This window comes from Bubalus kerabau, chromosome 23, assembly GCF_029407905.1.
Source record: "Bubalus kerabau isolate K-KA32 ecotype Philippines breed swamp buffalo chromosome 23, PCC_UOA_SB_1v2, whole genome shotgun sequence".
Classification (NCBI taxonomy): domain Eukaryota; kingdom Metazoa; phylum Chordata; class Mammalia; order Artiodactyla; family Bovidae; genus Bubalus; species Bubalus kerabau.
Genome location: NC_073646.1, coordinates 7,423,054 through 7,448,323, shown reverse-complemented (window position 1 = coordinate 7,448,323; position 25,270 = coordinate 7,423,054). Strand labels below are relative to the sequence as shown.

Below are 25,270 nucleotides of genomic sequence, written 5' to 3'. Positions count from 1 at the left end.
TAGAAAAAAAATGGTACTGATGAACCTATCTGCAGGGCAGGAATAGAGACGCAGGCTTAGAGAACAGACTTACGGACCTAGTAGGGGAAGGAGAGGGTGAGACGAACTGAGACAGTAACACTGACCTATATACACTTTTATGAGTAAAACAGATAGCTGGTTGGAAGCTGCTGTATAACACAGGGAGCACGGCTCGGAGCTCTGTGACAACCTGGACGGGTGGGATGGGGGAGTGGCAGGGAGGCCCGAGAGGGAGGGGACGTATGTGTGATCACGGCTGATTCACGTTGTTGTATGGCAGAAACCAACAATGAATCAGCCATAAGTACACATATGTCCCTTCCCTCTTGGACCTCCCTGCCACTCTCCCATCCCACCCCTCTAGGGTATAGCGCAACATATATATATATACACTATCTCAGGATCTGCCTGATCACACAGTGAATATCTCAGCAAAAACTAGAACAGGGACTTAAAAAAAATTATTTCTCATTGGAGGATAATTGCTTCTTTTTAAAAAACGTCTGCAACACTTAAGCCTTCAAATGACTTTAGTCCTGATGGCCTGGCTTGTTTTGGACTGTACAGTCTGCAAATTTTGTTTTATTGGGGAACAAACTTGCCCATGTAGCTTTGTTCCAAGGACATAGAGAGCACATAAAAGTCAGGGCCTCTAGACAGGCTACATTCGGACATTCCCGATGTCAGAGGGCTGAGTTAGAGTCTGTATTATTGTGGCCTTCTCTCCTAAGTCCAAGAGTTGGAGAACCCATGAGCATTTCTGTGGGGTCTCCACTCTGGTTGGCTCATCTGCCAGATTGACTTGTCTCGCAAGGGTCTGGTGACTCTGCTGAGGTGGGCAGAACCCTCCGTTTGACCTTCTGCCCTTCGGGGAGCTGGGACGATGGCCTGGACTGAGCTCTACATCAAAGGCTATCACTTGACAATCTGACAGCCTCCATGCTCTTCAGGGATGTAAAGATAAAATCCAGGACTCCCTGGTTAGAGTGTTCTGGCCCAGGAGAAATTGGGACTAGAGCCGGTTGGAATACAGAACACTATTGAATGAGCACAGCCCCATTGGTACAACCACCATGATCAGCAGGAGAGAGAACAAGATAAAATCGCCTCCTTTCAGAACTCCAGAAGCCTTTACAGAAGCAGGGTCCACTGCTGGCTGAAACCTCTAACTAGGAACCAAAACGGAATATCAAATACCAAATACCAAAAATACCAAAAGAGAAATGGAGCCTTAAATCATATAGCCTGACTTGCTCCTACAGGCAGGGTTAGTGGGCTTTGTCTATTTTTATGCAGACATAACCCTAAGTACGTGGACTTTGAAAGCTACTACAGAATCCAGGAGACAGAAAAAAAGCATGGTCATAGCCAGTAGGATGCACAGAGAGGGCCATGGTACAGTGGAAATTTTCTTGTCCCTGCTCTAGTTTTTGCTGAGATATTCACCGTGTGACTCAGGCAGGTCCCATTCCCTCTCTGAGCCTTGGCATCATTTGTAAACAAAGCCGGTAGACCAGATGGTCACTTCAAGCTCTCACATTCTATGAACCTCTGCATTGTCATGCAGAAGTAGCCAAGCTGCCTTTTTTATAAACTTGAAATAGAGTCTCACTCAAAGGGTTAAGCTTCCTTATTTCACCTCTTATTAAAAAAGAATAAATGAAGGTTCAAAGACTAGTCAGGGGTTATAAACTTGGTATCTTCAGAGGCCAGCAGATAACAAAAAGGAATGAAATAGAAGTGAATGGGAGAGCACAGAAAAAAATCCAAAATGCTGCTCACTCTTGAAAAAAAAAATCAAGATATTGCAATGCCGGGCTAGCAATTCAATATGGCAGAGATTGAATGGAATGATTGGAAAGGGAGGAAGGGCCATGAGCCCTCTAGACTGCCAACAGGGTTTTATCAAGGGGTCACACAGCATCATGTGTGCATGCGTTCTAAGTCGCTTCAGTCATGTCCGACTCTTGTGACCCTGTGGACTGTAGCCTGCCAAGCTCCTCTATCCATGGGTTTCTCCAGGCAAGAATACTAGACTGGGTTGCCATTCCCTGCTCCAGGGGATCTGCCTGACCTAGAGATTGAACCCGAGTCTCCCATGGCTCCTGCACTACAGGCGGATCTTTTACCACTAAGCCACCAGGGGAGCCCCACATAGCATAATGCCTAAGGTTTTATCATTCTTATCTTAATGGAGAAAATTATTTCTTTTACCAATGTCTCCAACATAAATCAAACCCTTTCATATATGTACGTTACTTGCCTGAGCCTGAAAGTATCTGTGTTTCAGCCCTTATGTGATCACCTAATACCCATACAATGAGGAGATTGCAACAGGTGGCTCCTTTGAACTCTAATACTCCAAGAGTCTGGCTGGAAACCCCCAGGAACCCTCAATTAACAGCACAGCCAACTTCTTTCTCCTGCCTAAAATCCAACAGAGCACAGATTTTGTAGGAATTCACCATCAGCTTGCAAAAATATATGGCCACAAATTAAAAGCATGAGCTGATGGCTGGCTAATGAGTGATTCAAATGCTGCCCACAAAACAGATTAATCTCTGAATAAAAACAAACAAGAGGAATGAAACCACCGCATGAGGCCATGGGGTACGCAAAGGTTCCTCCAGCACCTAAAAGACATTTGTGTAGCTCATAGACAGTCCACTTCATCTTTGAATTATCCAGTCATTATCCCAACCCTTTACAATGACACTGCGCAAACACTTGCTCAAAGACTAACATCTTCATCAAGGATACAGACTGCTTAGTCATACTGAGAGGGTAAAATTGATGACAATGAATATAGGTATGAACAAGCACAAAACACCAAATGAAGACAAAGTCACAAAGAAACATTTCTGGCGACTTAACACTTCCAGTGGAAATTCGACAATAAAGTCTCCCTAAGGAAATAGAATAGGTCTGTTCTTCCCTAGTTCAGCAAAAGCAAGATGGCTTCAGCCATGTGGGCCAAACATTAAGTCATATATCCCTTTAATAAACCCTAACCTTGCTCTCTATGACCCAGACTTAGGTCAATGACTTGCTTGTACCCATCAGCTGAACTCAGGCAGGAGTGATTGAAAACAATTTGTATGGAAATCATTACATATAAGAATTCCTTTTAAAATAAATGTGGGAAATTGAGTCTTTGTTTCCCCCTTAACCCAGGGACTTTCACAATTCTTAGGATGGATTTATGGTCCTGAAAAAAAAAATTTAGAAAGAAGAATTCAGGACAAAGGAGAATGCTCTGATTTCCTATGGAGAATGACGTAATTATTTTCTGATTACGATAGCTCATCTGGTAGAATATTTACTATGTGCCCATCTCTGTGCTAAGCCCTTCATCAGCATTATCTCATCAAGATGTCACAGCCTCATGTACTCAAAGGGAGAAAGTGAGGCTCAGAGAGTTTCCATCCCATGCCAGTGGTCCCACCAAGGGTCAGAACTGGGATGGGAGCTCCATGCTCTTTATCTTGATGCTTCACCAACTGTCCTGATAATGTGTTGATAATGTGTGTGTGTGTGTCTGTGGCTGTCGGATTCCCTGGTGGCTTAGATGATAAAGAATCTGCCCACGATGCAGGAGACTAGAGTTCCATCCTTGGGTCAGGAAGATCCCCTGGAGAAGGGAATGGCAACTCACTCCAGTCTTCTTGCCTGGAGAATTCCATGGACAGAGGAGCCTGGCGGTCTATAGTCCACGGGATCGCAAAGAGTCAGACATGACTGAGCAACTGTTGTGTCCAACTCTCTGCGACACCATGGACTTTGCCCTCCAGGCTTCTCGGTCCATGGGATTCTCCAGGTAAGAATACTAGAGCTGGTTGTCATTTCCTACCCCAGGGTATCTTCTAGACCCAGGGATGGAACCCACATCTCTTGTATCTCCTTCATTGGGAGGTGTATTCCTTACCACTGTACCACCTGGGAAGCCCCTTCTCCTGAAAATACCTAAGGGTTTTTATTTATCCCGAACCATTTTTCCTGACTTGTCATGAGAACCTTCAATTCTTCCAAACTTCCAGGCAGCAGCCCTGGAAGCCTGTCCTTCCTAGACATTAGACTTGGGTCTCTGATGCTCATGGCTTTAGAATTATCTTAAGTTGGGCTCCATAATTGAGTGTCAAAGAGTTGATGCTTTTGAACTGTGGTGTTGGAGAAGACTCTTGAGAGTCCCTTGGACTGCAAGGAGATCCAACCAGTCCATCCTAAAGGAAATCAGTCCTGAATATTCATTGGAAGGACTGATGCTAAAGCTGAAACTCCAATACTTTGGCCACCTGATGTGAAGAACTGACTCATTAGAAAAGACCCTGATGCTGGGAAAGATTGAAGGCGGGAGGAGAAGGGGATTACAGAGGATGAGATGGCTGGATGGCATCACCAACTCGATGGACATGAGTTTGAGCAAGCTCCGGAAGTTGGTGATGGACAGGGAGGCCTGGTGGTGCTGCAGTCCATGGGTTGAAGGAAGAGTTGGACACGACTGAGCAACTGAACTGAACTGAACTTGGACTCAATGATACACACTGGACCCCCAGGACTGGGTGATCTTTGGTCAACTGGCGCTTTGGAATGGTAAAATGGCCCTGGAATTGGGTAACACAGGCTTTTAATTCATCCTGAAAGCCACAGACCATTTATTCTAAAGCATAGACAGCAAGCAAACGCATAATACTCAGCCTCATGAGGGAACTAGAGGCAGTACCTGTGTCCTTAAAGCAAATGTGAACCTTAGGAAAGCGGAACTGGTATTGACAAAACAGCTCAGCTACACTGTCATCTGAAAAGACAATTTTGAAGCCACTGAAACATGTTATTGGAGTTTGCTCAAGGCACTGGTCTCAGATAAGAGCCGGCGCTAAGCCTGTAATATTGCACATGCCTGGATCTGCCAGGGCCCTCCCCAGGGTGGATGGAGGAATTCCTGGGCAAAGCATTCTTCTTTGCTGAGGCTGTGGATGGAGAGATGAGCCCCGGGTGTGTGCCCCAACCTGCCTGGGGGTGCCTTCTGGGCTCCAAGCCCTAAAGAGTTTTGGTCTGACACACCTGGTTTGGAGCCCTGGCTCCCATCTGTTAGCTTCAATGACCTTCAGAAAGTTACTTGCCTCGGGTTTTTCAACTGGAGGATGACAATGCCTCCTATATACTTCTATTCTTTTCTCTTTTTTTGATGATGGAGGGTCAAGATTGTACATGTACAGTGATCACAACATGGCCTGAGACTCGATGAGCAAACACTGTTATTTCTGAGACTGGATGCTCTGCCTCCTGTTTCTTAAAATATTTATTTTTATTTATTTATTTGGCTTCATCAGTTCTTAGTTGTGGTATGCAGGATCTTCTGTTATGTTGTGCAAGCTTAGTTGCCCCATGGCATGTGGGATCTTAGTTCCCCAACCAGGGATCGAACTCACATCCCCTGTACTGCAAGGCAGATTGTTAGCCACTGGACCACCAGGGAAGCCCCTGCCTTCTGTTTTGATGGAGCTACTTACCCTATTTTCAGACTGGCATCCTTTAGTGATTTTGCTAAACTTTAAATGGAAGCAGGGAATGCCAAAGTTTTCCGACAGGAAGAGGGGCTTCAGGTATTTTTCTACAATTTTTCTCTGGTGACGTTTAGAAGGGAAGAGGAAGGGTGTTTGCAGAATGGCAGAACCACCATGCAGGAAGGAAACAGTAGGACTCTAAGAGCAGAGAGGTCAAACCACCAGTCCAACAGCCTTCACCTTGGAAATGGTGAAGCCGAGAGGTTAACCCTGGCAAATCCTGATTTCAGCTTCTTAGCTGACCTGCTTATCTAAACTGGAGAGCAGGCTGAAGAAACTAGCCTTGGGTGGAACTGTAGATTGTTCTGCCTGGTCCTGGGCACTGGTCACCTTAGCTGCTGGCCAGGAGACCTCGTAGGGAAGAGCCTGGAGGAAGAGCCTCAGACTTGAGGAAAGTCTGAACTTTGACACAAGACCTAGCTGGGGAGGGTCTCTACTCTGCCTCACAACTTCTCCATACTCACGGCATCTTGAACCTCGGGCTCTCAGTGTAACATGGGGAGCACTAACAGCATATAAAAGCTTTGCTATTGTTATTTCCTCGCCAAGTCATGTCTGGCTCTTTTGTGACCCCTTGGACTGCAGCCCGCCAGGCTCCTCTGTCTATGGGGTTTTCCAGGCAAGAATACTGGAGTGGGTTGCCATTGCCTTCTCCAGGGGATCTTCCTGACCCAGGGATCAAAGACACATCTCTTGCATTGTAGGTGGATTCTTTATCGCTGAGCCATAGGGAAAGCCCCATAAAAGGTTTGGTGAGGACAAAATGAGATGAAGGACAAAAGTGTATCCAGTAGGGTCTGTGACCATAACAGGTCTCATTCAGTGGAAGCACGTCTTTCCTTTTCTTCTCCCTGACACCAGACAGCTCTCAAGTTACTTTCTTTTGTTAAAGAGAGGTATAGCCCCAGACACACGGGGGAATGGCTGTGAACTGAATTGGATGGCACAATGTCCTGGGCAAGGGGGAGGGTGGCAGGCCTTCTTAAGACTGTCTGCGGGCTGTACGTGGCTCCCTGGAGGGTCTACATTTAAACCCAGGCACCTTTAACCATTCATAGAGATACCGGAAGTGGGCAGTGCTATTTGCTCTCAGCTGCTCACTATAGCCTATTGAGAATATAGACCCTGGAAAATGAACCCCAGGAACAACCCAATTCAATCACTGGCAGACCTCTCTATGTCTCTATGACAGCACACAAAATGAACAAAAAAGAATGCGAAGCTTGATATAGAACGATCTCCAAGATATAAAAGGTGCCAAAGCAGGTGATTAATAGACTTTAATTCTGTCCTTTTGGGAATGGAACTAGTGAGAAGTTAGAAGATGTGAAGATTGAATAAGAGACAGAGAGAGAAACAGACAATCAGGCTGCTATAAACCAAGAGTTTGTATCTCCTCAAAATTCATATGGTGAAATCCTAGATCCCAAAGCGATGGTATTAGGAGGTGGGGCCTTTGGAAGGTGATCAGGTCGTGAGGGTGGAGTCCTCATGAATGAGACTGTGCATGCGTGCTCAGTCACTTCAGTTGTGTCTGATTCTTTGCAACCCCAACAGGCAAGTGAAGGATGAAAATGTTTACCGTTATCTAACACCAACAAATAATTAATATCCACAATATAGAAACACCTCCCATAAATGGCAAAGAGACTAGATGACAAACCTAGACAGCGTATTAAAAAGCAAGAGACATCACTTTGCCAACAAAGGTCCCTATAGTCAGAGCTATGATTTTTCCAGTAGTCATGTATGGATGTGAGAGTTGGACCATAAAGAAGGCTGCTGCTGCTAAGTCGCTTCAGTCGTGTCCGACTCTGTGCGACCCCATAGATGGCAGGCTACCAGGCTGCCCCATCCCTGCAATTCTCTAGGCAAGAATACTAGAGTGGGTTGCCATTTCCTTCTCTAATGCATCAAAGTGAAAAGTCAAAGTGCAGGACAGTAGCCCACGGAGCTTCTCTGTCCATGGAATTCTCAGGCAAGAATACTGGAGTGGGTAGCCATTCCCTGCTCCAGGGGATCTTCCCAACCCAGGATCGAACGCACGTTTTTTTATGTCTCCTGCATTGGCAGACGGTTTCTTTACCACTAATGTCGCCATGAATGAGATCAGTGGCTTTGTAAAGGAGATTCCAGAAGGGAAGGGGAAGGTGGGACAAAGTGGGAGATTCGGATTGACATATATACACTGCCATATGTAAAACAGCTAGCTAGTGAGAAGCTGATATAAAGTACAGAGAGCTCAGCTCAGTGCTCTGTGATGACCTAGATGGCTGGGTTGGGGGTGAGGTGGGAGAGAGACCAAAGAGGGAGGGAATATATGTTTGCATATGGTTGAGTCACTTTGTCATACAGCAGAAACTAACACAACATTGTAAAGCAATTATATTCCAATAAAAATAAAATAAAAGAGACTCCCAAGAGCTCCCTCGCTCCTTCTGCTAAGTGAGGACTCAGCGACAAGATGGCTCTTCATGAACCAGGAGGTGAATTCTCACCAGACACCAAATGTACTGATGCCACTATCTCGGACTTCCCACCCTCCAAACTGTGAGAAATAAATACTTATTGTTTATGAGTCAGCCAATTTATAATATTTTTGTTATAGCAGCCTGAACAGACTAAGACACAGGCATATGTTTGTGTTTGCATAAAGCATTTCTGGAAGGAAATATAAAGAATTGGTGACTCTTGTTTCTAAGAAAATTTTAGTTTACATTTTATACACTTTTCTAGTGTGTGATTTTTTTTTTTAGCCACAACCATTAATTGCCAGAATAATCAATAGTAATAATAATAATTGCCAGTTAACAAAAAGGAGTGCATTGAACAGTTTTCTCCAAACCTTACCTATATAATTGGCTTCCAAAGAAGAGCCAGCATGTAAAGGGTTAAGGACAGGACATTATCACCAACCCAAGTCTTATCTTCTCAAAGGTATTCATGAAAACTGGGGGCACAGTTAGCACTCCAGTTAGAAGGAGCTGAAGATCAAGTAAAAGTTGGCTTCTTAAACAGCTCCTCTCTCTGTTGACGGAGCCCAGAGCTCAGAGACCAAGCTCTAAGTCCCACGTTCTTTTTCCCATTAGTTCCTGGAGCTGGTGGGAAACTGTTAGACAGACTGCAGAGGTGTTAAAAATAGAAGTTAAGTTGCTATTGGAGATACATGGAGAAATTCACCACTTGCAAATCTCTAATTATAATATGTCAAGAGTAAAATACCTTGTCAGGAGCAGTCTCTAATATAATACAGCATTGCCTCTGTCAGCACAGTGATCCATGATGTGTTTGGAGGCCAGCATTAAATAGACATTCAGCAGAAAAATGTCCTGCGGGGACTCATCTCAGCCCTTGGGGAGCTGAAAGGATGACCTGGTAGTTCTTTTCTGTCTGTACTTTCCTCGACTCTGGCTGGGAACTCTGGGTGCAGTCTGCTTCCCTTTTACAGATCCTGCACTTTGTGTGAAACCATGTGCATATATTAGATGTTCTTGGAACCTACCAGATGGATCGATCTTTTCCCTATAACGGCCCCTCGAGTGACCTCAGACTGGCAATAAGCACTTTGTGCACCGGTCAAAGGACAGTTGGAGTTATTCTGGGTACAACTCTACCCTGTGGGTAATAAATGAGGTGTCTGATACAGGGCTGTGTATTCCAGGGTTGGCAGAAGCACGGCTCTGACCCACTTTGAGGTTAAGTAAAGAGATGGTGCACTTGGTAAGCGCACAAGGGTGCAGAGACAGTTTGAAGAAACTCGTCGTAGACTATGTTCTGCTCAGTCGGGCCAGGTTACTACCACTCAAAAGTAGGTCGCAGACAAACAGAAGCATCTTCCCTTTTGGCAGAAGGGAGAAAAGCACAAGTACATAATTGCAGCAGAAAATAAGATGGCACCTGTTAGGATGACTGCTCCTTCCTTAAAAGCAGCTAAGAGGCTACGTTCTAAGACTCCCTTCAGGATCAGACACAAATCCCTCCTGCTTCACCTCATCATGGTCCTCTTTCCTGGAAGAGCTCCTGTAAGCAGTGTGTACCATCCAAACATCACTAGAATAGACACAGTCACCAAACAACCATGTCCCACCACAACTCCACAGTCTCCAGAGTCAGAGAGGCTGTCCATGCCCTTCAAAAACCCTAGGGATTGTCTGAGCCAGATTCCTGGCCGATTTGCCCAATTTTAGGACTCATTCTGTTGCTTCCAAATTTTTCCCTTTCTCACTCTGTCAGTTGACAATGAGCTTGAAGGTCGCATACAAGGACCTTCTCAGGTTGTCTCTTGACCTCAGGATTCATCCATTTCCTCACACACTCACTCTTCCTTCTTGCTAGGGTATGAATGTTTGTGTCCCCCACTCACTGCCCCAGATTCACATGTTAGAATCCTAAAGTCTCACGTGATGGCATTAGAGGATGGGGCTTTGGCAAGGTGATTAGGTCATGAGGGTGCAGCCCTTACAAATAGGATTAGTGCCCTCATAAAATAGACCTCAGAGAGCCCCTCACCCCTCTCATCATGTGAAAAGGCAGAGATGCTCTGAACCAGGAATCAACCCTCCCCTGACCATCTGGCACTCTGATCTTAGACCTCCAGCCTCCTGAACTGTGAGCAATAAATTTCTGCTGTCTATTCTTGTTACAGCAGCCAGAATGGACAGTGACAGTTTTCTTTTGCCTCAAAACTGAAATGTTTTCCGGCATCCATGGCAGTCCCTATTTGTAAGCTGGTCATTTCTTTGTGGCCAGAAATGGAAAACAACCAGATGCCCATCCACAGGTAAATGAGTCAACAAATTGTGGCACATTTCTACAAAGCAGTATATAAGGAGTAGGCTACTGATGCATGCCAACAACCAGAGATCAAATTGCCAATATCCGTTGGATCATCAAAAAAACAAGAGAGTTCCAGAAAACATCTACTTCTGCTTTATTGACTATGCCAAAGCTTTTGACTGTGTACAGCACAACAAAATGTGGAAAATTCTTAAAGAGAAGGGAATACCAGATCACCTTACCCTGTGCCTGTAAAATCTGTACGCAGGTCAAGAAGCAACAGTTAGAACTGGACATGGAACAACAGACTGGTTCCAAATAGGGAAACGAGTATGTCAAGGCTGTATACTGTCACCCTGCTTATTTAACTTATATGCAGAGTACATCATGAGAAACACTGGGCTGGATGAAGCACAAGCTGGAATCAAATTGCCAGGAGAAATATCAATAACCTTAAATATGCAGATGATACCACCCTTATGGCAGAAAGTGAAGAAGAACTAAAGAACCTCTTGATGAAAGTGAAAGAGGAGAGTGAAAAAGTTGGCTTAAAACTCAACTTTCAAAAAACTAAGATCATGGCATCCGGTCCCATCACTTCATGGCAAATAGATGGGGAAACAGTGACAGACTATTTTTTTGGGCTCCAAAATCACTGCAGATGGTGACTGCAGCCATGAAATTAAAAGACACCTGCTCCTTGGAAGGAAAGTTATGACCAACCTAGACAGCATATTAAAAAGCAGAGACATTGCTTTGTCAACAACAGACTGTCTAGTCAAGGCTATGGTTTTTCCAGTGGTCATGTATGGATGTGAGAGTTGGACTGTGAAGAAAGCTGAGCACCGAAGAATTGATACTTTTGAACTATGGTGTTGGAGAAGACTCTTGAGAGTCCCTTGGACTGTAAGGAGATCAAACCAGTCAATGCTAAAGGAAATCAGTCCTGAATATTCATTGGAAGGACTGATGCTGAAGCTGAAACTCCAATACTTTGGCCACCTGATATGAAGAGGCGACTCACTGGAAAAGACCCTGATGCTGGGAAAGATTGAGGGCAGGAGGAGAAGGGGACAACAGAGGATGAGATGGCTGGATGGCATCACTGACCTGATGGACATGAGTTTGACCAAGCTCCAGGAGTTGGTGATGGACAGTGAAGCCTGGCGTGCCTGCAGTCCATGGCGTCACTAACAGTTGGACACAACTGAGTGACTGAACTGACTGAATGGACTGATGCATGCAACGTGGTGGACAAATCTGTGAACAATGATGCTGAGTGAGAGTGGAGCCAGAGGAAGAGGGGAAAAAAATGCAATGCTTGCTGTTACTTATAGAAAATTCTAGAAACTGAAAACTAAACTACAGGAGCAGATCAGTTGATTCCTGGGAATGGGGGAGAGGAGAATGGAGAGGGAAGATTACAGAGGGGTTATGAGTAAACTCTGGGGTGCATGTATCTTTTCAAGTTATAGTTTTCTTTTTCTAGATAAACACCCAGGAGTGGGGTCACTGGATCATACGACAACTCTATTTTTAGTTTTTCAAGGAACTTCTTTGCTGTTACATATAAATATACAGTGGAATATAACTCAACCATAAAAAAGAATGAAATAATGCCATTTGCAGCAACATGGATGGACCTAGAGATGATCATACAAGGTGTAGTAAGTCACAAAGAGAAAGACAAATATTATATGATCTGACTTATACGTGGAATTTAAAATATGGAGCAAATGAATTTACAGAATAGAAACAGATTCACAGATATACAAAACAAGGGAAAAGGCAGGGGAGGGATAAATTTGGAATCTAGGATTAAGAGATACAAATTACTATATATAAAATGAAAAAGAATATATATATATACACACACACATATGTATGTACATATATATGTATATATAACTGAATATATGTACAACTGTATATATGTACTTCTGAAAGTAACACAACATTGTAAATCAACAACACTTCAATATAAATAAACAAATGAATAAATAAGTAAACAAAAATAAAGTGATTACCAGGTGGAAAAAAAAAAGAAAACTTTGAAGATGATGGATATGTCTATTATCATGAGAGTAGAAATGGTTCCATACGTATGTACTTACTGACACTAAATAATTACAAAATTATTAAGTATGCACAGCTTATTGTATGTCATTTATATGTCAATGGAGCTGTAAAAAATAAAGTATATCTTCTCCTTTCCCAGACTACCTACTGAATCTGTGTGCTCACGGTCAGATTCCTTCCTATTTCCTCTAAAATACTCTGCTGCTTTCTCCCTGAGTCATTCCCTATCTCTGATTCCCTGTTCTTCCTCCATCTCTCTTCTCTGTGGTGTAAAATATTGAGTCAAAATCCACTCTCCTACAAACCAGTTCCTCAGACCTCTGTGCTCTTCCGTTGCTATCTTTTCTTCCTCTTCTTTACTCCAAAGGCTTATGAGGGTACTGTGCACACCCACTCTGGTATTTCCCATTTATTCCTCAACTCCTGGCCCCCTGGAATTGCTCCCCAATACTTTACTTTATCCTCGGTCTTTGGCGATGTCCAATATGCCAGCTTCAATCATGTCCTCAGTTCATGCCTGCCAGGCTGCCGTGACAGCACTCTCTGTTTCAACCCTCCATCCAGGTACCCTCTTCATGTCTCATTAATAGCACCTTTTCTTCCCAACCTCACCACCCATGAGCTCTCTAGTGATCAGTCCTTGACTTTCTCTCCATTCTCTACACTTGACAAAGGTATCAATTCAAGCTCTATGCAAATGGCTCACCATACTGCCTTTAGCACTGACCATTTTATGTTCATTCAACACTTTTAATGAGAAGTCTCAGGAACTTCTCTGGTAGTCCAGTGGCTAAGACTCCAAGCTCAAAATGCAGAGAGCCTGGGTGCCATCCCTGGTTGGGGAACTAGATGCCAAAACTAAGAGCACACATGCCTAAACTAAGGATCCAGCATGCCACAACAGGACTGAAGATCCATGTGGCACAGCCAAGACCTGGCACAGCCAAATAAATACATAAATAAAAATAAACACTGAAAAAAGGAGTTCACATTGACTCTGGTGGAACCATCTTTGATCTATGTATTTGGCTCTCTGTGTAAAAGCTCTCTGATGGAGGGAGCCTGTTTGCTCACCATGTCACCTCGCTGTAGTGCCAGGGGCACTGTGGACACACAAGATGCAATTTACAAGTAGCCAGGTTGATCTCTAAGAGTTCTTTATGTGAGAAAAGGATATTGAGCCTGCTGGCTTAATAGTTCCTTTAAGGTAAGCTTCCCTGGTGGCTCAAATGGTAAAGAATTTGCCTGCAGTGTGGGAGAAATGGGTTCGATCCCTGGGTCTGGAAGATCCCCTGGAGGAGGGCATGGCCACCCACTCCAGTATCCTTGCCTGGAGAATCCTCATGGAGAGAGGAACCTGGCGGGGCTACAGTCCATAGAGTCACAGAGTGTTGGACACGACTGAGCAACTAAGCACAGCACAGGCAATAATTAATTCTACCCTTCGAAATGTCATTTTTTAAACTTTTCTGGCTTAAACTCTTTTCAATGGCTTCCCATAGCTTTCACCTGGGAATCCCACCCTTTTATAGAACACACCGTAGGATCCCTGTGGCTGCTTCTTGTTCTCCTTCGCCACTGTGCATCCCGACACCCTCTTCACAAGCCCTTAGACACGCTGCCTCGGGATTTTTTCTTTTTTAAGTCTTTGAATAAGCCCAGCTCTTTCCAACCTTGGGACCCATGACCTTGGTATTCCTTTTACCTGGAAGCTTTTTCTTTTCCCCTTAAATATCATGTCCTTGAAGAAATGTCCTCCGGCTACTCATTTGCAGGTGGTACCTCTCCTCTTTTTTTTAATCCTCCATAGCATCAGTCTTTTCCTTAAGAGCATGACTCACCATGTCTGTTTATAGAGCTATTTGCTTCCTACATTTTTACTCTGTCTCCCACATTTAGTTCTAAGAGGGAATGAGCTGGGCTTCCATGGTGGTCCAGCGGTTAAGAATCCACCTGCCAGTGCAAGGGTCATGGGTTCAATCCCTGGTCTGGGAAGAGTCCACGTGCCATGGGGCAACAAAGCCGATGTGCCACAACTACTGAGCCCAAGTAAGAGAAGCCACTGCAGTGAGAAGCCTGTGCACTGCAGCTGGAAAGGAGCCCCACTCTCCGCAACTGGAGGAAGCCCATGTACACAGCAAAGACCCAGTGCAGCCAAAATACAATTTTTTTCAAAAAAGATGGAAAAGATCATTTCCGTGTGGCTCACTCACATCATCAAGTATGAGTCCTGGCCTAAGTGGATGTTTAATGAATCTCTATGAGTGAAGGAATGAATCTTCCACAGCAGTGTGCATGGTTGGTCCATGTGGAAGCTTAATAAATGATTCCTGATGGGAACTTTATTAGTCCTAAAATAACTTTATCAAGCCCTACCATTGATTATCACACACACACACACACAAACCAACACACAAACGAACAACAGCCCCATCACTACCACTGCTAGTCAACATAACGACAATAAGCACCTATGACATTTGCTAGCCCATTTAATAAATTCATCTCTAAGTTACAGCAAACAATGACAAACAAGGCAGAGGCAGCACTATTGACAACAACCCAGAGGTAGAAACAAGCCAAATGCCCATCAATGGATGGACAGATAAACAAAATAGGATCTATCCATACAGTGGAACAGGATTCAGTCATAGAAAAAGAATGACATACTGGTCCATGCTACAACGTGGATGAACCTTGAAAACATTCTAAGTGAAAGGAGATAGACACAAAAGGTCATATACTGTACAACTGAGTCTTTTGAAAAAGCCAAAAGAGGCAAATGTATACAGAAAGAAAGCAGACTGGTGACTCCCAGGGGCTGCGGGGATGGAGGAATGGAAGACGTCTGCCTGATGGGTACTGGGTTTCCTGTTGGGGAGATGGGGACGTCTGGGACTCTGTAGTGGTGATGGATGTGCTACACTGTGAATGTACTTAATGTCACTGGACTGTACATGATAAAATGGTTAAAAATTTTATATGTATTTTGGCACAATAAAAAAGGGAAGGCAATAGAAAACTTTCCAATTTACATGATTTTGAAAAATCTCCAAACTGAACTTCCAAGTGAATGAGGTACCAGGTAGCAAAGTTAGATGGTTGCCTTGGTTACAAGAAGGGGATGACAGAGGATGAGATGGTTGGATGGCATCACCAACTTGATGGACATGAGTTTGAGCAAGCTCCAGGAGTTGATGGACAGGGAAGCCTGAGGTGCTACAGTCCATGGGGTTGCAAAGAGTTGGACACGCGTGAGCGATTGAATTGAACTGAACTTCGTTCCAAGAAAACAGATGATGTTTCAAACCAATACACTTCTTCACAAATACTAGTTTCTCAGAGGTTAGGAGAAAGAGGCCTAAGTGCCTTGCACCTATAAAGTGTTCTGGAAAGAAGCTGCATGTGTCCAGGCTTCTCAAGAATTCCATAGAACAAGGTTTCCTAAATGTTTACATATACCTCTCCTGAGATGCACATTGCATGGCTACTTCCGGTGGTATGCAAATAAATATGGTGTACTTTTAACCATCATTTTTGTTTAGAGTGACTAGCTTTTATGAATAGCCAGCAATATTAGTTTCCATTGGCAGTGGTGATAGACTGTTTCTTTTCTGTTTGTTTGCTTGTTTTTAATCCATTCCATCCATTCATAGGCAAGAAAGTTGACTTTTGGGTGCACAGAGGTATGTTACCACCACCATCAAAATGCAAAACAGTTCTACAAAATTCTCTTGCTGCCTTTTGGCAGCCCAGGTCATCCATACCTCGGGGGCTATGCAATAAAGAAGACGCTAGGGACATAAGCCACAAGGTGGGTGCAACTTGAATGAATTTGGCTAAGATAAGGAGGGCTGGGGCGGGAACCCGGCAGGGGGTGGCTGCAAAGGACAGATGGATTGGGGGGTGATGGAAATATTCCTAAAATAGACTGTGACAGTGGTTGTACAGTTCTGTAAATACCATAATGATCCCTGAATTGTATACCTCGAATAGGTGGATTTTACGGTATGTAAATGGTATCTCCAAAAAGGCAATTAAAAAAAAAAAAAAGATTACATAGTGTATAATTCCACACAGACGACATAATCCCAGAAAAAGCGAAACTGCAGAAGCAGAAAAGAGATTAACATTCCCGTTTAACAAAACACGCGGTTAATGGGAAAATGTATTGATTTAAACCAGCGTCTCGAGAGGATGCGCGCAGGTGAGTGAAGTGAACCTGGCGGGGCTGGGATACCAAGGATGAGCTTAGGGATCGCTTTTCAGGATGGGGCCCCCCTAGTCGCATAGAGGTGTGCCCCACAGTCATTCCAGGAATTCTGGGGTCCCGCCCCACCCCCCGAAACCAGCGCACACTTACTGTGGCCGTGCCCGAGACGGTGTGCGCGCTCGTGTCCGCGGCGCTCTGCTCCGAGTGCGACTGCGCGGGAGGGTACAGGTTTAACGTGTGCTCCGGGACGGTGGTCTGGCCCGTGTACTCCGGTGCGGGGTGAGGGTGAGGGGCCGTGTATTCCGCGGGGATGCCGTTCTGAGGGGGAGCAAACTGGGCCGAAGCGTAAGGCTGAGCCATTGTGTCAGGGGCAGCTGCTGCTTCCTGATTACCCTGGAAAATCAGAGACAGGGAGAGAAGCCATGAGCGAGCACCAGGCAGAACCTTCTCCCCAGACCCAGGAACAACAGCTCCCCAGATGTCGCGTGGGTGCCAGGGTGGTGCCCAGAGCCTGAGATGGGTACCATCTTCATCAGACCCTATAAGGATGAAGTAACCATCACCAGGGCCTCCCTGGTGGCTCAGTGGCAAAGAACCCGCCTGCCAATGCAGGAGACATGGGTTCCATCCCTGGGTGGGGAAGATCCCCTGGAGAAGGAAATGGCAACCCACTCCAGTATTCGTGCCTGGGAAATTCCACAGACAGAGAAGCCTGGCAGGTTACAGTTCAGGCGGCCGCAGAGTCAGACAGGACTTAACAACTAAAGGATGGAACAGTCATCACTGAGACAGGCCCGCTGTACAGATGCAGAAATCGAGGCTCTGAAAGGTGGAAGACCCTTTCGCATGCCATGCAGCCCAAGAGCTACACACTGTGAGAGTCTGTGTTCTTCTGCACTGGATTTTTCTGGCAGGTCTTTCTAATTTCATTCCCATTTTGGAACATGTGAGCCTGTAGTTGTCGCCAGTGACAGCGGAGCCTTGATTTGATACTTAAAATGCCAAGAGAGATTAAATTGAACGTGTGTGTTCTTGAGAGGAGAGACAACTCGTGTAAGCATTAGAATTTAATCAACATTTTATGTGCTTTGGCTCACATAATGGGATGGGGGTCGTGGGCCTTGCAAGGGTCACTGTGTGTGTGTGTGTGTGCGCGCGTGTGATGTTCTCAGAGCCAACATGAAGTGGCTGATGAAAATTCAAGACCTAATTTGGACAACAATGACCCTCTACGATAGTCTCATTTTAAGTGTCTCTGCAAAACATGGATTTGACTCTTAGCCTCGTTAATCAATGCCTCCCCCCCATTCCCTAATTTTTTTTTTTTTTATAAGCAGAGCATTATATAACAATTCGCCCTTCAGATCTAGGCAAAACATGCAATGTGATAATTACAGTCAAGTCAAAAGAATAAAAAAAGAAGAGTTCAAATGCTTCCCTTTCAGGAAACCTCTCTTTCCACCCCCACCCCCACAACTTTACTATCCGACACAGACACACACACACACACACACACACACACACACACACAGATGGCATCAGGGACTGTAACCCAGAGGTCTAAATTTTCCACGGTCTTAAGAAATGGGATTGCACAGTCAGAGAGAGAGAGGGAAAGCTTAGCAATTAAGCCCACCCAATAGTTCCCTCTCCCATTGTCTGTGGCCAATTAGATGTGACTTCAGCCCTCCTGTAATGATACCAGGGCAACAATGTCAGAATCTCTCCCATCTCCAGAGTCCCTGCCACTGACATTTGAGAGCATCTTCAGCCCAAGCAACTTGAGTGCAGCAAAACCCATTATGACAGAGAGGCTAGAAAAAAAGTTTATTCTCAAGAGCGGTGCCAAGAGCTGGTGCATTTGTTTAGAAGGAACCTTAATTAGAATGTTAAAGATGACACTTGGAAGAGAACAGCGCTTAGGATAAGTTTAAAACATTTTACAAGTGAAAACACCCCCAGCAGGCCCTTTCCTCCCCTGGACTAATTTCTCCAAATGTCTGTGCCATCGGAAGCAAAAATGCACAGCCGTGGCTTTGTTGGCAACATGTTTTCACGGCACTGGGGGGCTGTGAGGGTCCGACTGTGCTGGGGTTGGATCGCTTGAGGTGCAAACTTAACTATCTATCCTTGGGAAACCACATTCATAGTCACTGTCGCTCACTGTTCAGCCTCTTCAAGGATAAGCCCAGTTCCCTCTCAGGGGACACGTCCGCTCCTAGCCCATGACCTGCAGATGTGGCCGAACCCACCTCTGGGTCACGTGACCCAGCCTGGCTGACCAGAGGGCTCTCCTCTCACAGCCACAGTGATGGGGACTCATGCCCGTCCCTCTAAGCCGGTTAGCGAGTTGACCCCTTGCCACTCCTGTGAGGCTTTATCCTGGGACCCGACTGGTGTTCAGGGAGGAAGTTCCTTCACTACGATGATTGGTAACTGGAAAACATAATACCAGCTTGGAGCTACCAAGAAATGCCTCTTGAAAGGGGGCCTCCCTAAAGCAGAAGCCGACCCAGAGGAAAACGGAGCCCAGAAATGGAAACGCACACCCACTGAGTCCCCCTGACATCATCTGAAGTCTTCGATCCAGCTCTTTCTGCAGCCAGTAATGCTGCTGTTTAAATTCCATAACTCAGTAAATGTCTGTGTAAGTCCGATTTTCCATTACATGCAACCAAAAAGGTCTGGACTAATACCAAAAAAAAAAATACTGTATATCAGCCAACTAGTATTCTTTTCTTCTACAGGGCTGCTCAAAGAACATAGACTTGTGCACAGAAATTCCATGCGATGCAACTTCTTTCTGGCTCATGAGAAGTCCTAGAAGCTTTGGGACCTTGAGAATCCTCCAAAGGGAAATACACTGGGACAGATTTCACTTCTGCCCAAAGATCTATTTCAGCCTCTCCTGCCCCTCCCCTCACTTGTCTCTGAAAGACGGTCTTGTAAAAAACACCAAGGGAGCCTGAAATGCTCACAGGATCAGGGGTAGAGAGAGATGGTCAATATAGACATAGCTTTCCTTGCTCCACCTTCAGTAGAAATGCTTTCACGGGGATGTATACGCCCACCTAGCCTTTCTGCATGGCAGAGCCATCTCAGGAAGAGAGAACCAGTCCCACAGCTGCTCCGTGCTAGGATCTGACCCCTCTTGGCACTGCCCAGGGAAGGGCCTGACCTCAGGAAGCGTATGGTCTCTTTATCCTCTCAACAACATCATGTCTTCCTGTTTGCTGCCTCCTGTGCTCGGGGAGTTTTCTCCTACTCCCTTGCCTGGCTAGTCTCAGCTTCTCTCTCTCTCTTTTTTAAAATATTTATTTATTTACTTTTGGCTCTGCTGGGTCTTCATTGCTGTGCAGGCTCTTCTCTAGTTCAAAGAGCGGGAGCTACTCTCAACTTGTGGTGTGTGAGTATCTCACTGTGGTGGTTTTTCTTTGGGACCTCGGGCTTTAGGCACATGGGCTTCAGTGTTGTGGCTCCTGGGCTCAAGAGCACAGGCTCAGTAGTCATGGAGAATAGGCTTTGTTGCCCTCTGGCACGTGGGATCTTCCCGGACCAGGGATTGAACCCATGTCTCCTGCATTGGCAGGCAGATTCTTTACCACTGAGCCACCAGGGGAGCCCTTGGCTTCTCTTTGAGGTTCCAGACCCCCCAGCCAGTCTCCTTGACAATTACATCACATCAGCTGCCTGTCCTCTAAGCTCCACTTCAGCTTTGCTCACTTCCCACGTAACTCGAGGTACTGCCATTGCCTGATGATTTGCCTGTGAACATCCAGAGCATAGAAGACTGCATCACATTCTCTGCTGTATCTCCAGGGTTCCAAAGCACACTGGCTGCAAAGTTAACAGACCCCAGTGTCTGTTAAGTGAGTGCATGCTTAGCCAGTGAACTCTGGGCTCTGTCAGACTTCATTTGGCAACAGAATGGAGGGGGTGGGGATAGGAGAGGGATGCGCAAATGAACTCTGGAAGAAATCTGGCCCATGACTTGTGTTTGTAAATAAAGTTTTATTGGGACACAACCATGCTCACTGCCCCAGTGGCAGACTTGAGTCACTGTGATAAGAGACCATATAGCCCACAGAGCCTAAACTATTGAACTATCGGGCCCTTTGCAGAAAAGGTTTTCTCATCGTTGTGGCGGACTTATCACGAATCACGGGGACATCAGTTAAGAAGCTGTGGTTGCACAAATAGTTTGGGCAGGAAATACAGTCAGTGGTGAAGCAGGGAGAGAAAAGGGGGTCCCTTCTCCTAAACCAAGGAGGGGGTGGCTCAGCCAGACTTGAAGATCAACAGTGTTAAGCATGGTGGGAGAAGGATGCCATAGAATCTTTTCCAGAATGTTCTTTGTATCACCAGACATCTACATTGTACACACAAGTTCGTCAAACCCAGCAAAAGTGGGCTCATGAGAAGACCAATGATGGTGTCACATTTCTCTGCTCCATCTGAAAGACATCCTCTTCAAACCAGAGCCCAGAAGACAAAGCGAGTGACACTCACACCTAGTGGGCATCAGGCATGGTGCTGAGCGTTTTTACAGCAAAAGTCCTTAAGCAAGGATGATTTCTTCCCAGGAGACATGAAGCGATGACTAGAGACACTCTCGTTTGTCACAACTGGGGATTAAGTGGCACCAGCATCTAGAGCTTCTAGGAGGCCAGAGATGCTACTGAACACCCTGCGATGCACAGGATCACCCCACCACCACCCAGGATTATCCAGCTCCGAAGGTTAATAGTGCCAAGGTCTAGACTCTGCTTTACATCTGGAATCCCACTTTATTTCATTGTAAAGGATACCGTGGCCCAGAGCTGATAAATAATATTGTGAGATCACAACCACAGGTATTTCTGAGGAAAGCCAGGAGCTGAACCAGAGCCCGTGTTTATCCCATGCCAAGGTATCTCTCATCTGGCAAGAAGATCCCCTGGTGGGGAGATACGTTTCTGATTTTAAATAAATAAGCCACTCTCTGTCACATATACAGTGACTCTTGAGACCCGTTTTCCATCAGGAGGCATGTCAGGTGCTAGAGTCAGTCAGTCAATTGCTCAGTCACGTCCAACTCTTTGTGACCCTGTGGACTGTAGCCCTCCAGGCTCCTCTGTCCATGGTTTTTTTCCAGGAGAGAGTACTGGAGTAGGTTGCCATTTCCTTCTCCAGGGCATCTTCCCGACCTGGGGATGGAACCTTCGTCTCTTTCATCTCCTGCACTGGCAGGCAGATTCTTTACCACTAGTGCCACGTGGGGTGCCCGCAGGTGCTGGGGTATTTGATTCAAAGAGGCCAGGCTTCTGATTGCCAAACTGCAGAGGGACAAGGGGTATCCTTTGCAAGTGTTAGAATAGCAGCTTGGGAAATTTCTGCCACCTCAAGCCTGAAGCCTGGCTTCTGAAGGCTCTGAGGTTCCAAGGGCCAAGGGCAAGGACCAAGTAGGAGCACCACTGGAGCCAGGACAAACCCCCAACCTCCACCCAAACCTGCACCAATCTGGCAAAACCATGGTTCATTTCAGTTCAGTTCAGTCACTCAGTCGTGTCCCACTCTTTGTGACCCCATGAACCACAGCACGCCAGGCCTCCCTGTCCATCACCAACTCCCAGAGTCCACCCAAACCCATGTCCATAAAGTCGGTGATGCCATCCAGCCATTTCATCCTCTGTCGTCCCCTTCTCCTCCTGCCCCTAATCCCTCCCAGCATCAGAGTCTTTTCCAATGAGTCAACTCTTCGCATCAGGTGGCAAAAGTATTGGAGCTTCAGCTTTAGCATCAGTCCTTCCAAAGAACACCCAGAACTGATCTCCTTTAGAATGGACTGGTTGGATCTCTTTGCAGTCCAAGGGACTCTCAAGAGTCTTCTCCAACACCACAGTTGAAAAGCATCAATTCTTCGGCACTCAGCTTTCTTTATAGTCCAACTCTCACATCCATACATGACCACTGGAAAAACCATAGCCTTGACTAGACGGATCTTTGTTGGCAAAGTAATGTCTCTGCTTTTTAATATGCTGTTTAGGTTGGTCATAACTTTCCTTCCAAGGAGTAAGCGTCTTTTAATTTCATTGCTGCAATCACCATCTGCAGTGATTTTGGAGCCCAGAAAAATAAAGCCAGGGTGCTCAACTCTAACAGACAGTGTCCACGGTAGCCAAGGAGCCTACAGGTAGCACTCAAGTCCTTGGAACCTGAGATGCACTCCCATTCCTGGAGTTCTCAGACAGATGTTGGTGGGACCCCCTGCGGTTTCTTATTAACACTGACAACCATTCCAAAGAGACCCTAATTAATATTCCCAACATTTACACTTTGGGCTAATTACATCTAATATTTAATTAAGATCATCGTTCTTCCTATGGAATTATTTTTCACCTTCAAAGAGCTTCGGAGATGTCTTTCTTTCCTCCCTAGTGATGCTCCTGGATTCTTAGCATGGTTGAAATGAATTTTCTGGAAAAAAATATATTCACCTTGTGCTTGCATGCTAAGTCGCTTCGGTCATGTCTGATTCTCTGCAACCCTATGGACTGTAGCCCACCAGGCTCCTCTGTCCATGAGATTTTCCAGGCAAGAGTACTGGAATGGGTTGTCGTGCCCTCCTCCAGGCGATCTTCCCAACCCAGGGATTGAACCTGTGTTTCTTAGATCTCTGGCTTTGGCAGGTAGGTTCTTTACCCCTAGTGTCACTTGGGAAGTCCATATTCACATTAAGGGCATCTTTTCCACTCTGGGTCAAGACAAGTCTTAAGTCACATGAACATGCTCTGGGGCGGGGGGTGGGGGGAAATGAGGGGAAGCTGAAGTCAATTTCATGTTGGTGGTAGGGACAGGCAACAATTATCCACAGCATGCTGACTAGACATTCCCTGATGTGCAGAAGCTCCCTTCATCCCTCTGTGCAATGCTTACCCACTCCGTTGTGTGTGACTCTTTGCAACCCCATAGATTGCAGCCTGGCAGGCTCCTCTGTCCATGGGATTCTCCAGGCAAGAATACTGGAGTGGGTTGCCATGCCCTCCTCCAGGGTATCTTCCCAACCCAGGGATCGAACCCAGGTCTCCAGAATTGCAGGCGGATTCTTTACTGTCTGAGGATCATCCCTCTCCTCTAATGCCAAATGCCTGCTTTTCCCAAATAAGTGGAATGATCACGGAGATGCTGATGTTTCCTGAGTCAGGATGCTTGTGGGGGTATTGAGTTGACAGCGGAGGGTAACTCTGCCTTGCATGCACCTCCACATCATCCCTGAGGCTGGCAAAGATTGAGGGCAGGAGAAGAAGGGGACGACGGAAGATGAGATGGTTGGATGGCATCACCCACTCAATGGACATGAGTTTGAGCAAACTCTGGGAGACAGTGAAGGTCAGGGAAGCCTGGCGTGCTGCAGTCCACGGGGTTGCAACTTAGTGACTGAACAACCACATCATCGGGGTGGGGGCTTCAAATGATTTTGCAATCCTAGCATCTGATCTTCAATGCCTGGACTTCCCTGAGTTACTGCTGAATACACAAAAGGGAAGAAAAAGAAGCCAAGACCTCGTGTTTTCCAACCCACCCTTGGTTGCTGCAGAACTGGGTAGAAATTTGAAATCAAGAGCATCTATTAGGATAAGTGGAAAAGAAACTTCATCCTCCTGGGCCAAACCTCAATTAGAACAGCAACTCAACAGCAGCCAGATGACGTGGGAACCACTCCCCTCCCTTCATTCCCCGAAACACCCCGGTGGGTAGTTTGCACTCCAGTTACAGAGAGAAAAACGGGTTATTAAAATGCAACCAAGTCTGATTCACGAAAGGAAAAAAAAAAATGCCATTTCAATTTAAATATTTTACTGAAGCATGAAATAGCCAGGATATTATTGCTATTTTAAGACAAATACCGTAATCTGACCATTAGCATAGTGTGTGGACTTTGCTGCTTGCAGGCATTCAGTGAGACGCCCCTCAAATACAAGGAGAATTTCCTTGGTCGCTGAAACATCCCACACCCTTAATTTTCCCAGGAGGCAGAGCCAGAGAGAAAACGGGAGGTGCTTTTTTTAATATTTTGGTGGGGTTTTGTTGTTGTTGTTAGACATCTCCTTCTCCTGGGCACAGCCCTGAGTGGTTTAATAAAGTAGTTTTGGGAAACTAACAAATGAACCAAGACTGGCAGCCCATCGGACTTGGCAAATTATTTTGGCTCACCATCTAATGCAAAGCACATTTCAACTGCAGAAAAGAGTCCTTACGTGGCAGAGCACGGACCGGATTTATTCTTTTTACCGTGAACTGTCTGACTTTTACTGAGGGGGGAAAAGTGCCTGCCAAGGTGGACTTTAAGTATCTTTCTTTCTCGTCTCTGTGTGTGTTTTCCCAGCTCTAATCATCAAACTTCTAGAGCATCCCTTCTCCTTTTGCATCTGAAATTTATCTGTTCCCAGTCCATCTTCTTGTCCCCTCAAACCTCTTCTGGCCTAAACACAGCCCCCCTAGTAAAGAAATGCATGGGAATGGTTCAGTCCTCCTAAACCAACTGATTACACCTCTCCACACCGCCTAGAAAAGCGGTGTCTCCTGCCCTGGGACCCACCCCTCACACCAACTAGAGAAAGGAGACTGTCCCTTCTCA

At 45.7% G+C, this 25,270-nt stretch overlaps 1 protein-coding gene across 9 annotated transcripts in view; it reads right to left on the bottom strand.

Annotated features, from left to right (window-relative positions):
• LOC129637986 (RNA binding protein fox-1 homolog 1) overlaps positions 1-25,270 on the bottom strand; it is a 408,351-nt gene that overhangs the window by 187,957 nt on the left and 195,124 nt on the right. For all 9 annotated transcript variants that reach the window (XM_055562381.1, XM_055562374.1, XM_055562372.1 and 6 more), the window contains exon 2: positions 16,804-17,046. In XM_055562381.1, the coding sequence (XP_055418356.1) occupies positions 16,804-17,046 (243 nt within the window). The remainder of the gene's footprint in view (positions 1-16,803; positions 17,047-25,270) is intronic.